Source organism: Sinocyclocheilus anshuiensis, unplaced genomic scaffold (genome assembly GCF_001515605.1).
Source record: "Sinocyclocheilus anshuiensis isolate Anshui unplaced genomic scaffold, SAMN03320099.WGS_v1.1 scaffold152, whole genome shotgun sequence".
Classification (NCBI taxonomy): Eukaryota; Metazoa; Chordata; class Actinopteri; order Cypriniformes; family Cyprinidae; genus Sinocyclocheilus; species Sinocyclocheilus anshuiensis.
In genome coordinates, this window is record NW_015555781.1 from 2268499 (window position 1) to 2282232 (window position 13734).

Sequence of the window (13734 nt, forward strand, 5' to 3'; positions counted from 1 at the left end):
TTATTTTAGTGAGCATATAATCTTCTTATAATTAATAATTATTATCATGTTTGCACTGCAGGTGAAACTGACCCTAACTGTTTTTACTATAATTCACCAAAAATCGTCGTAGCCATTGCATCAAAACAATATTATAACAAGTTTATGAATTTACAAAAAAAAAAAAAATTACAAACGTAACATAAATAAGAGAACATATGAGGAATACAATTTTATATAACAGACATTTAGTTATTTTATGTTTGTGCTCTTGGAGGTTACGTTTTTTGCAGTGTTTTTACGGGGTGTTTTGAAAGTGCTGTAAAACACTTCCAGGGACAAGAAAATTGGACGTTTGGCCACCTTTTGGTTAATGTCATTGTCTTACAGTTCCGATACTGAATCATAGCAATTGTTTTCAGGTGTAAAAGCATTAAGAATTATCTTTCTGGTGCCAAGAGTAGAGATTTATGAATATATATATATATATATATATATATATATATACAGTGGGTACGGAAAATATCAAAATTAACTTAAATGATTTTAGCAAATGGCTGCAATATAACAAAGAGTGAAAAATTGAAGGGGGTCTGAATACTTTCCGTACCCACTGTATATATATATACATATATTTATATATGTATATATGTATGAATTTAATATGTATATTAGATTTTTTTCTTACACAAATGTACATTACCATGTTTTATGTTTAACTTTAAAAAAGCTATATTCTTCCACTATCTCTTCACTTTATTGAAGCTAGAGATCAAAGTTAAACAATTTGAACCTTGTAATGCTGAGAATGTTTTATATTATTTACTTGTCTGTAGAACTTAACAGTGGTGCCAGCGTTTGGCCATGTTCAATCTTCCCTGCTTTTATTGGTTTTCCAGCTAAAACAAAATAACGTTTTATGTGACAGGGAGCTGCTAGAGGAAAGTGGCCTTACCGTTGACACCCTCCACAAGATTGGAAATATCAAATTTGAGTTTATTGGGGAAACAGAACTGCTGGATGTCCACATTTTTAGAGCTGACACCTATAAAGGAGAGCCAAACGAATCAGACGGTAATACAGCGCCACATCACTTAATGATCCAGTTTGTGAGACACATACTGAGACAGAAGGTCTAATAACATGCGACTGAAGAGGTTTGTTTTCTCTTTCAGAGATGAGGCCACAGTGGTTTGACACAGATAAAATACCTTTCAGTCAGATGTGGGCAGATGACGTCCTGTGGTTCCCATTGATGCTTCAGAAAAAGAAGTTCTTGGGATATTTTAAATTCCACGGTCACGATGTGATAGTGGAGCATAAACTGGAGGAAGTGGAGGATGTGTGATTGGGGTTTGAATACCACTGATGAACATTGCCACTGTATCAGTGGAAATTATCCAACTACGTGGTTTTGTGGAGATGGCCATACTATGTGAAATCATCAGATATCAAATGCTGTATTTTAATGTAATATACAGCATTTTGTATAAGCACAGTTTGTTTGTTTTTTGCATGAGAAAATGGCATTATCTGTTTTATGTTCCATTTATCTTTGGTTCAATTCACACATGTATCTTCTGTATGCTGATGTTTTGTTTTTACCTGTTTCTTTGTTCATCATTCCTACAACAGTTCTTTTTTTTTTTTTTACACCAAAAATCATACCTTTCCTACTAAGTTCTTTCATCTTCAACTACCTGTCATCTACTAAATAAAATGTAGTTGTAATAAAAGTGCAGAATAAAATGAAGTATCTATCTATCTGTCTGTCTATCTCTCCTGACTAAATGTCACAGCCAGGTAAAACCTAATTCTCAAACCATTTGCCCTCTATGCCAGCAGGTGGCAGAATTGAATATGTATTGGAGTACAACAACAGTTTCTATTTCTTTAATGCTTTACTTAGTCCAAACATAAAATCAAACATTCGAATAAGACAAATGATAATAAGCTCTGCTAAACGGTTTTATAGAATGTTAAACAATTAAGACAAAAATATGATAATAAAACATCAACCAGCAGCAATATGTCATCTATACAATATGGTAAATTGACAGTAAAAGTTTTTTTTTTCATATATACATATTTCAAAGTATAGTTCACATGATAGCTTAATAGCAGTCTAAAAATTTCAGAACTTCATGATTTATTGAATGAAAACAGGTCTTTGGCGCACAGAGCAGCTAATAATAACTAATTGTATCATGCTCATTGTATTTATTGATTAAGACTCTCTGGATCCGGGCTCAGCTACAGAACTGTCAGAAAACTAGTTTGAAAGTGTTCACTTGTATACACTACTGTTCAAAAGTTTGAATACCTCACGGTAATGCTCAGCAAGGATGCAAGTATATGCTGATTTCCTGCTCAAAAAACATTTCTTGTCAGTGATGAAAACAGCTGTGCTGATTCATATTTTTGTGGAAACCATGATGCATTTTTTTTCAGGATTATTTGATGAACAGGAAGTACAAAAGAACAGCATTTATTTGAAATAGAAATCTTTCGTAACACTAATGTCTTCACTGTGACTTTTGCTAAATTTTTCATGCTGAATAAAAGTATGAATTTCTTTCAAAAATAAAACCAGACTTTTGAATGGTAGTGTAAATATTACTTACAAATAAAGATGAAATGTGAAAACAAAACAGCTGCAAGAAGTACAAGTCTGAAGATTCGAAAATAGACAACATACAATCAGACTGACAGAAAACACAAATCTGTCAGTTGAAACCATTAACAAGGAAGAATATGATGCCTTTGCATCAAATAACATCATTTCTGCATATTTCCCATGTTTGCTAAGTGTATTCAACTGACCACTGCTCTTGCTCACTGGCTATTAGCTTCTCAGTTCATTTCTTTATATTGCACTAAAATAGTAAATATAGGTCATCTTTCATGTGTTTACACTTTTTTTTTACAATGTAAAATTTCTTTTTCAGATTAGCTTACGTTTTAAACAACAACATCAGCTTTGCATACATGTAGATTAAACATTAATACAGTGTTGTAACATCTAACCTAAAATTATTCTCAACAACATTAGCCGTTTATTTTAGGTGTCAGTTTGTTCAAACTCTAGGAATTTAAGGGCCCTTTTCACCTCAGACAGACAGATTTTAAGAACTGCCACATAACACATTTACACAGAAGCAGTTCCCCATAATTCTTTGCAAGAAAGAATACTGACTGTCTGTAGTTCCTGAATAGTTCCTGCTATTCAAAACAGGCTGGATGATCATGAAAGCACAGAAGGGAGGCTATTTTGGGCTGAGAGGCGGAGACTGTCCGTTACCGTCCCCAAAAAGACTTTTAAGCTTGGAATGAAGATCTTGCCACACCTCACCCATCTAGATCAGAGCAACATAAGACGCAACAACAAATATTAGAAGGCTTTGTTAGGATCAAAGTAATAAAACTAACTTTGGCACACATTAAAATGAATAGCGTTAACACAGAGATACTAGATAAGCTTATGGTAAGCTTACCTCTTTATGTCCCTGCACCTGGGAGTCTACAAATGCCCCCAGGATGTGAGACGTAATGAGCAGGTATGTAAATATGAGCTGGCTCTCCTGGTGCAGGCAGAACAGGGAGAAGTAGTTGCGCAGCTCCATGGCCTGAATGGCGTTTTCTTGCTGCCGTGAGTCAGAGATCAGAGTGAGGTCACAGTGCGGTCACGTCTTCCCACCCTAACCTCCATCATCATCATTATCATTATCATTATCACGATGAGACACCCGGCAGTTAAAAACCACTGGATCATGACTATTTGAAGGTTAGACAGATATTGTATGTGCCTCACATGATTTGGCATTGCATCAATATCAATCAAGCATGTTTCTCTTGTTCTCCACCTGGCTGGGGCCTTTATGATTTTTTTTTTTCTAACAAAATGCAATTGATAAATCAAATTCTTAGATGATAAAATGAAATGAATGTACAAAATGGCTGCTCAAATGATCAATTAAATGCTTATATGCAAGTTTGGTCAGTAAACAACAAAACCAAAGTAAATTTTATAGACATAAAATGAAATGAGTTGCTGGGAATTACTTGGTGGGTTATAAAATATTCTCAGTGCTAGTGATACAATGAAAGTACATTAGCACACAAGTGTTATTAATTCCTATTTCAGTAATATTCAGTAATATTTTTCAATGTTTTTGAAAGAAGTCTCTTATGCTCACCTAGGTTGTATCAAAAATGTAGTAAAACAGTAATATTGTAAAATATTATAACAATTTAAAATAACATTTATATTTTAAATGTAATTTATTCCTGTGATGGCAAAGCTGAATTTTCAGCAGTCATTACGCCAGTCTTCAGTGTCACATGATCCTTCCATCATATTTTTGTGGGAAACAGTGATACATTTTATTGAATAGAAAGTTCAATAAGACTAGCATTTATTTGAAATAGAAATCTTTTGTAACATTATCAGTCTTTACTGTCACTTTTGATCAATTTACTTCATCCTTGCTGAATAAAAGTGTCAATTTCTTTCATAAATAAATAAATACAAATCTTACTCAGTCCAAATTTTTTAATGGTAGTGTATTACCATTAAAATCAAATTCTGTTAAATATTTAATTAAAGGGTTAGTTCACCCCAAAATGAAAATTCTGTCATTAATTACTCACCCTCATGTCGTTTCAAACCCGCAAGACCTTCGTTCATCTTCGGAACACAAATTAAGATATTTTTGATGAAATGTGAGAGCTCTCAGACCCTGCATAGACAGCAACGCAACTGTAATGTTCCCAAGTCCAGAAACGTAGCAAGGACATCGGTAAAACAGTCTATGTGACATCAGTGGCTCAACTTCAGTTTTGCTAAGCTACGAGAATAATTTGAGTGCAAAGAAAACAAAAATAACTATTTATTTAACAATTCTTCTCCCCCAAGTTACGTCTTCCACCATTTTGGAGAGTACCCAAGAGCATAATCGACGTAATCAGCCACAGTGTTGTTTACGTTCGGAGGAGAAAGCGCGCACATGAACATAATCTGCGTAGTTTATGCTTAGGGGAAAGCGTGCGTATGTGTTGTGATACTCTAAAATGGCTGAAGACGTAGAAGAGGTTAGAAGAATTGTTGAATAAATTATTGATGTCACATGGACTGTTTTACCGATGTCCTTGCTATGTTTCTGGACTTGGGAACATTACAGTTGCGTTGCTGTCTATGCAGGGTCTGAGAGCTCTCACATTTCATAAAAAATATCTTAATTTTCATTTTTGGGTGAACTATCCCTTTAATATCTTATGTTAACATTTTAATTTTGACATCTATTAAAAAAAAATGTACAATGTGTTTTTACAATTTTACAATGTTTTTTTTTTTAACTCAAATCTTTCACAAACCTTCGTTGCAGCCTCTCTAGACCCCAGTTTAAAACCCCCTGGCCTAAACAAGATAAAAAAAGAGGCCTTCTACTACCTCTCTAAAGAGGCAGAGATCTTAGTTTAGATGCCTGCGACATCCCCAGAGAGATTTTGAGGATGCAAACCTTGCTCAAGGGCTTTGGTTTCAAGCCCTTCAGATCAATTTCACCTACTAAATTAAAAGGATGTATCAGCGCCCTTCAAGCTACTGGCCCCCACATTTCCCCTCTGGTAATTCTGCCTCACAAGCTGCTGCAGCTCCTTTTAGTGTGTGTGTGTGTGTGTGTGTGTGTGTGTGTGTGTGTGTGAGGGCTGACCTGGACGATGCGGGACTCCAGCTGTTCGACAGAAACCTGTTCTTTAGGCTTCACCGTGGCACTCAGCATTTGTCTTTTCATGACACCGTACTTCTGCAGCGCTCGATGGTGCTCATGCAAGACCCCTTTCTCATGCCGTTCACACAAGTCCTGTATGACACCACACATACACACTCATAAAAAAATCTTCTGTGCCATGGCTTAGTTGTAACTTATATGTACATTGAGCTTTGGTGCTCATGTGGGTAACACAGGTTTGAATTCAGCTTGCAACACATGCCAATTCTGTTACTCCTCTGTCTCCCCTTTATTTCCTGTTCTCTCTCCACGAAAAGAAGCAAAAGGCAAATCAGCTTATTACAGCTAGATAAACAGTGGATGAAAACAGCTAAATGACAACTCGTTTGCTATATGTTTGTACAGTCAAATGTTTGTAATAATTCATATAATTTTGAATGTTTTTAAAATAAGTATCTCACGGTAATGCTTTTCAAAGAAGTCTCTTATGCTCACCAAGGCTGTATTTATTTGATCAAAAATACAATAAAAACAGTAATACTGTGAAATATTATTGCGATTTAAAATAACTGCTTTCTATTTTAAAATATATTAAAAATGTAATTTATTCCTGTGATGTTAAAACTGAATTTTCAGCATAATTACTCCAGTCTTCAGTGTCACATGATTCTTCAGAAATCATTCTAATATGCTGATTTGATGCTCTAGAAACATTATTAACAATAACAGTTCTTTTGACTGGTAGAGTATTTGCTGTATAATATTTTAACCGCCCTCAAAGTCATATTTCAGTTTATTGCCTCTAAATGGACAAAAACATAAAGCTGTAGCTAATTGTTAAAGCACATCAATACTCACCCTGTACGACTGCAGCAAGTCCAAGAACAGATTTAGTTTTTCCACCACATCATCCTCCTCTCTTCTGCCCTGTATTAAAGAAACAAATTAAATTCCTCTGTAGCAGCACGCAGCCAGTTCACATGGTATGTGTGGGCGGCACAGTACCTGTTGGGCAGCTTTTTCAGACAGAAGTGAGAACTCAACAGAAAGCCCTTTGACAGAGCGTCTGAGTGCAGCCCAAGGACTCTTGCAGGATGCCAGGATAGGCACAGGTGACTCATCTGATCCCAAAGAACTGGAGCGGAGAGAGAACAAAGCTGAAATCTATGGCAGGTAGTCATAAACATCTGACAATCAGGCTCTCTCAAACCACTGAAAAAATCTGGTATTTCCACCTACTCAAACGGTTAATGTTACTGTACTGTACCATTGTGCATAAGAAATAACACACAGTCAAACAGTCACCATCAAAAAATAAACCCCCACAGGTTGATTTGTAGACTTGTATCACTTTGAAGGTTTTATTCATTTATTTATTTTGCTGTAAGGGGTGATAGGTGTAGTTAAGAAAAAATAGAAGTAGTATAAAATAAATAAGTATATGTATAAATAAGTAATGTGATTAATATAATTATTTAAATCATCAACACTGCTGGTGGGTAGACAAAATTATGTGTAAAAAAGTAAAAAAAAAAAAAAAAAAGTATAGTATAAAATAAATACATGATTTAAATCATGATTTTAATCACATTATTTATTTATATATCTAACCGTACTGGTGGTAGAAAAAACTGTGGTTGGCACATAAGCATAATATTTTTATAGATAAACATCTACAGCTGCCTTTATATTTTAAACATTCTGAAATGTTGCTGTTTTTTTTCCCATATAGTTATATAGTCCTAAAATTCATAATTCAGTTTACTTCTTAAATGGCCAAAAACATAAATAATTACACAGCTGAGATGTTCTTCTATATTTATGCATCTAACAGTACTGGTGGGTAGGAAAAAATGGTCAGCCAATAACTGTTTTTATAAATAAAATCTATAATTTTATAAATAAAAATGTACAGCTGCCTTTATGTTTTGAACGTTCTTAATTTTTTTCCCCCGTCTTTCTATGTCCAAGACAGTGGTTCTCAACCTTTTTTTAAATTATAGAAATTAAGAGTGTCCATAGATTAAAATAAGTAACTACTGACATAATTGTAATTAAAAAGTCCATTGGTTTAGGGGTCAATTAAATTAAGAAATATCTTGATTTAGTTGTTTAAAGGCTTGCTTTTACTTATTTTAAAACATTTGAGGCCCCCTTGGAAGTTTGCCCTTGGAGGTGGACCTCAGACCCATGGTTGAGAACCACTGGTTTAAGAGATACCGCAGAGATTCAGAAACAGCACTCAGGATGAGGTGGTACCTGAGCTCCTTCCCAAACATCAGCAGATCTGTGGCATTCTCCTTCGAGCGCTCGGCCATCCTCTCTGCCCTGTCCCGTAATTTCTGAAAACTGTTATGGATATTTCTGATGAGCTCTCTGCTAGATGAAAATTGACTTTGGACATCCGCTGGGAGGTAATCCTGCAGGAGAAATCACAATACAGACAAGTAGGCCTGTCGCAATAATCAATATATCGACTTATCGCGCAATATATGTACATGACCTCAATCATTTTTGGTGACGCAATATATCGCCCATTATATTTACTTAAAAATGAATGCCACCATGTTTTGTACATTCCACTTGCACCTGTGTCTTTTGCAGCTTCTCGAGGATAACGTGGTCTAGTTCAAATTTTAAAAATGCTTCTACAAACAAAGTTTCATCTGCAGATATGGTCTTGTTTAGGGATCTGTGACTTTGTGCATACACACATCTGACTGCTGAGTAGTGATTGTGTTTTTCAGGAATAGTGTGCACCCTTAATTTACAGAGAAAAGAAGGTCAGGGAAAAATCTGTAGATGGAAAAATCTCCAGACAAGTTCTTTGTGCATTTTTCTTTTTTTCTAATCTGTTACTTTGCACTTTTTGTTAGAAAATGTTTATTTACTATTTATTCAGGTTTTTTAAGGTATCTAATATTTTGATACTTAATTTCCATAATTTGATACTTAATATTCTTAAAAATTAAAAGTTTGTTGTCATTTGGAAGTGTGTAGGCCTTCTTGCATTATTATGCTGTTACATTATGATTATATATTCAGTGGCATAAAATGGTCTTTAAAATGACAATAATATCGCTTATCGCAATTATTTCTGGGGCAATATATCGCACAACAAAAAGTTGTTATCGTGACAGGCCTACAGACAAGCAATATTAATTATTAAATATGACCCTGGACCACAAAACCACATTTTTTGAAATTTAGATTTATACATAGCTGAATAAATAAGCTTTCCATTGATGTATGGTTTCCAATAAAAGAGAATATTATAACATTTGAACATAAACATACATTTTAACATGTTAAGTAAAATAAAACTGAATCAAACCTTGGCCTGTGTTGCATATTTGCATGTCATGAACTCATCACCCAGTTTTTTGCAAGCATCTCTAAGCTTAGTTTGGACATCCTGTGGGACATAAATATGGAAATCTGGAAGTCACATGAATGTCTAGGAAGAATATATATAAAAAAATATTTTCTCAAGCCAGAACTGGCATATCAAATGTACGTTTAAATGCATTTTTCTTCCAGTATAAAAAAATAATCCTGTTTATCTAGAAATTCAAGTACACGGTTAGCAAAAAAATCCACACCGAGCCACTGAAGGTGAGGAATGTTTTCACAAGCTCATCCTCGGAAAAGACAGGGTGTCGTGCCACCAGATTCAGAAACCTGCCCAGAGCTCGTCTCCGCCCTTCAATGAACTCTCGCTCTGTCATGGAGGTCAGGACTGCAGCGGGGCCAAAGAACAGAGAAAAGATTAAACTTTTCCAGGAACAACAAAACATAGTCCTTCCATTAATAAAACACAGCAAGGAACTTTCTGGTACTCAGTTACTATGGAAGAACATCTTGCTGAAGTCTGCAGAAAAACAGAACAAGTTTACGTTTTTAATTTTGGCAGAGCTGCAATTGTTAGTCTGGTGCATTCCCAGAAAGTATTGAATGTCACAGCACAGTCTAAGTGAGAAATGCACAAGACTATAATCTACAGGTTTGATTACAAACCTTTCACAGGCTGAGATTTTACAATGAATAAATCAACGCCTTACCTCCTTTCAGCACCCTTTTGGGAGGAAGCGCCGGCACGACTCTGTAAGCATATCTCTGAAGCAGAAGCTCATGGAAGATGTCAAAATCATTGTATCGCCGATAGACTGATACTGTAAAACGCTGCAAAAGGGCACATAGTAGATAAACCATCAGTGATATGTTTAAATATTACAACTGTAACTGTTGCAATGACTCAGTAGCAACTCAACTGAATGTCTTTTTGTACAATTTAGCACTGAAGAGATAATACTTTTTTATGATTATCTTTTATATAAAAAAATAAATATTATTACTTTTAAATATTTTTTTTTTCCCTGAGGTCTTTTTATAATAATATTTTTTGTGCCCCTCATCATTCTATAACACCGTCTTTGCAAAGTCAAGCTATTTTATCTCAACCAATCAAGGAAATCAATTCCTCAGAACATGAGCCAGACTCACTGGTCCTTGTTTACACATTTATTTTGAGCTGTCCACATGTGATTGGATCACCTGAGACAGACACTAAAGCTAAAGTGGGCCATTTTTTTCAGCTTAATATTGTGAGAAGTCTTTTTTGTTTGTGCATCATGGCCAGCCTGACACAGCAACAATGACTCAACTAATGGTTTAGGGTATAGAGTTGGAACTATTTTTTTTCTGACCAATAACAGAAAAACTGTAAACTTGTAAACTGGGTCTTTTAAAAGAACAGTTTACTCAAAAATTAAAATTTGCTGAAAATGTACTCAACCTCGGGCCATCCAAGACGTAGTTGAGTTTGTTTCTTCATCTGAATGGATTTGGAGAAATTTAGCATTACATCACTTCCTCAGCAATGGATCCTCTACAGCAGTGATGGGCAAACTGGGCCCTTCCAGGCCACTTTCCTGCAGAGATTTGATCCAACCCTGATAAAACTCACCTGCCTGTAGCCTTCTAGTAGTCTTGAAGACAATGATTAGCTGGTTCAGGTGTGTTTGATTAGGGTTGGACTGGAGCTAAACTCTGAAGGAAAGTGGCCTGGAAGGGCCAAGTTTGCCCACCCCTGCTCTACAGTGAATGGGTGCCGTCAGAATTAGAGTGCAAACAGCTGATAAAAACATCACAATAATCCACACGACTCCAGTCCTTCAATTAATGTCTTGTCAAGTGAAAAGCTGCATGTTTGTAAGAAACAAATCTTTCATTAAGGTTTTCAACTTTAAATCACTTCTAGCCAAAAAACCAGTCCATAATCCATAATAACGCTTCCTCCAATGAAAAAGTCCATCCTCTGTTATCTCACATCAAAATCTGTGTTTTCGCTTGTAAACAGTGCTTGATCTGTGCATATTTCTCTCCTGATTCAGACAAGATGAGTTTTTCACTGGAATAAGCAACATTATGGATATAGGACTCATATTTTAGCCAGAAGCAACGGTTTGAAGTTAAAAATGCCTTGATGGATTACTTGTCAAGTCAAGTCAAGTCAACTTTATACAATACTGACTGTCAAAGCAGCTTTACAGTGTCAAACAGGAAAATAGTTTGTCAATAATACAAGAAGACAATAACAAAGAGTCATTTATCAGCTAAAGTCAGTTCATTGATGATTCAGTGATGTCATCATCCAGTTCAGCTCTCTTCCAATAGTGTCTGTGCAATCAGTCAAGCGTCCCTAACTAAGCAAGCCAAAGGCGACAGTGGCAAGCAACCAAAAACTCCATCGGTCACAGAAATGGAGAAAAAACCTTGGGAGGAACCAGGCTCAGTCGGGGGGCCAGTTCTCCTCTGGCCAGACGAAACCAGCATGGCATGGTTTGTGGATTATTATGATGTCTTTATCTTATTCTGACGGTACCCATTCACTGCAGACTGCAGAGGATCCATTGGTGAGCAAGTGATGTAATGCTACATTTCTCCAAATATGTTCTCTGAAGAAACAAGCTCATCTACATCTTAGATAACTTGATGGTGGGTAAATTATTAGCACATTTTTACTTTTGGGATGAACTTTAATACTGCCTCCTAAGTCACTCACCTCACTGGTGACCTGATACTCCACGTGTTTAAGAAACAGTCCCTTCTTCTCGGGAATGAGCTCAACTTTGATGTTTTCCTTCTTTAACAGCTCTGCCAGAGTCAAAGACAAGTTCAAAGGACTCTCCTGAACTGACTGCATCTTCAGAGTCTGAAGCTCCTTTGGCTCTCCCAGCTGAGGCTTCGGGAACTCTTAAAAAAACATGGTGTATAACAGGGTCTGTACTGTATTTAAAGAGGTGTGATAGCCAGATGTGACTGACAATACATTACACGTGAGTGATCACAGTATCATACTTAATCATTTTACATAATATAAAGAAGAAGATTGCTTTCTTTCTATCTCTGTTCCATGAGAGTCTTGTGACAGCACATAAATAACACAGTATTACAGAAAGGTCACAAGGAATGACAAAGAATGAAAGAAAAACAATAAACAATGTTGAGCTGTGCGGCACACAATGTTTTTTTCTGTGAATTTCTGTGGTTTGTGTGTCAAATTTAGAATGGAAAATCTGGAAAATGGGAAAAACTGCTTGACTCAGCAAAAAGCAGCAGCAGATTCAACCCAGGATCTTTGCTTTTGTTTGGTGGAATGTAAAAAAAATGTTTATTGGTCATTCCACAGAGAGATATGCATTTGGCATGCAGTTGACAGGAAACTTGGTCTTGCTTAGAGGAGAAAACAGGAAATCTCACTATTAAAGTGCACAGTCAACTGTCATACTGGCAACACCTGAAATAACACAAGAGGCCTGTTGAATAGAAACTTTAAAGGGGTCATATGATGCGATTTCAAGTTTTCCTTTTTCTTTGGAGTGTTACAAGCTGATTGTGCATAGATAAGATCCCTGAAGTTGCAAAGACTAAAGTCTCAAAACCAAAGACTGACGGTACCCATTCACTGCAGACTGCAGAGGATCCATTGGTGAGCAAGTGATGTAATGCTACATTTCTCCAAATATGTTCTCTGAAGAAACAAGCTCATCTACATCTTAGATAACTTGATGGTGGGTAAATTATTAGCACATTTTTACTTTTGGGATGAACTTTAATACTGCCTCCTAAGTCACTCACCTCACTGGTGACCTGATACTCCACGTGTTTAAGAAACAGTCCCTTCTTCTCGGGAATGAGCTCAACTTTGATGTTTTCCTTCTTTAACAGCTCTGCCAGAGTCAAAGACAAGTTCAAAGGACTCTCCTGAACTGACTGCATCTTCAGAGTCTGAAGCTCCTTTGGCTCTCCCAGCTGAGGCTTCGGGAACTCTTAAAAAAACATGGTGTATAACAGGGTCTGTACTGTATTTAAAGAGGTGTGATAGCCAGATGTGACTGACAATACATTACACGTGAGTGATCACAGTATCATACTTAATCATTTTACATAATATAAAGAAGAAGATTGCTTTCTTTCTATCTCTGTTCCATGAGAGTCTTGTGACAGCACATAAATAACACAGTATTACAGAAAGGTCACAAGGAATGACAAAGAATGAAAGAAAAACAATAAACAATGTTGAGCTGTGCGGCACACAATGTTTTTTTCTGTGAATTTCTGTGGTTTGTGTGTCAAATTTAGAATGGAAAATCTGGAAAATGGGAAAAACTGCTTGACTCAGCAAAAAGCAGCAGCAGATTCAACCCAGGATCTTTGCTTTTGTTTGGTGGAATGTAAAAAAAATGTTTATTGGTCATTCCACAGAGAGATATGCATTTGGCATGCAGTTGACAGGAAACTTGGTCTTGCTTAGAGGAGAAAACAGGAAATCTCACTATTAAAGTGCACAGTCAACTGTCATACTGGCAACACCTGAAATAACACAAGAGGCCTGTTGAATAGAAACTTTAAAGGGGTCATATGATGCGATTTCAAGTTTTCCTTTTTCTTTGGAGTGTTACAAGCTGATTGTGCATAGATAAGATCCCTGAAGTTGCAAAGACTAAAGTCTCAAAACCAAAGA

At 36.0% G+C, this 13734-nt stretch overlaps 2 protein-coding genes across 6 annotated transcripts in view; one reads left to right on the forward strand and one right to left on the reverse strand.

The window, feature by feature from the left end:
- LOC107674605 (7,8-dihydro-8-oxoguanine triphosphatase-like) overlaps positions 1 to 1656 on the forward strand; it is a 5654-nt gene extending 3998 nt beyond the window's left edge. For 4 of the 5 annotated variants that reach the window (XM_016468630.1, XM_016468629.1, XM_016468627.1 and 1 more), the window contains exons 3-4: positions 908 to 1053; positions 1155 to 1656. In XM_016468630.1, the coding sequence (XP_016324116.1) occupies positions 908 to 1053; positions 1155 to 1327 (319 nt within the window). In that variant the 3' untranslated portion in view covers positions 1328 to 1656. The remainder of the gene's footprint in view (positions 1 to 907; positions 1054 to 1154) is intronic. The other variant, XM_016468626.1, reaches the window with a different exon arrangement.
- Positions 1657 to 2701: 1045 nt separating this feature from the next.
- The window catches only part of LOC107674736 (sorting nexin-8-like), a 14543-nt gene continuing 3510 nt past the window's right edge, over positions 2702 to 13734 (reverse strand). The window contains exons 4-13 of the mRNA XM_016468829.1: positions 12849 to 13039; positions 9770 to 9890; positions 9311 to 9447; positions 9043 to 9123; positions 7968 to 8128; positions 6714 to 6843; positions 6567 to 6635; positions 5691 to 5840; positions 3474 to 3623; positions 2702 to 3335 (exon numbers count right to left, since the gene is read on the reverse strand). Of these exons, the coding sequence (XP_016324315.1) occupies positions 3246 to 3335; positions 3474 to 3623; positions 5691 to 5840; positions 6567 to 6635; positions 6714 to 6843; positions 7968 to 8128; positions 9043 to 9123; positions 9311 to 9447; positions 9770 to 9890; positions 12849 to 13039 (1280 nt within the window). The 3' untranslated portion in view covers positions 2702 to 3245. The remainder of the gene's footprint in view (positions 3336 to 3473; positions 3624 to 5690; positions 5841 to 6566; positions 6636 to 6713; positions 6844 to 7967; positions 8129 to 9042; positions 9124 to 9310; positions 9448 to 9769; positions 9891 to 12848; positions 13040 to 13734) is intronic.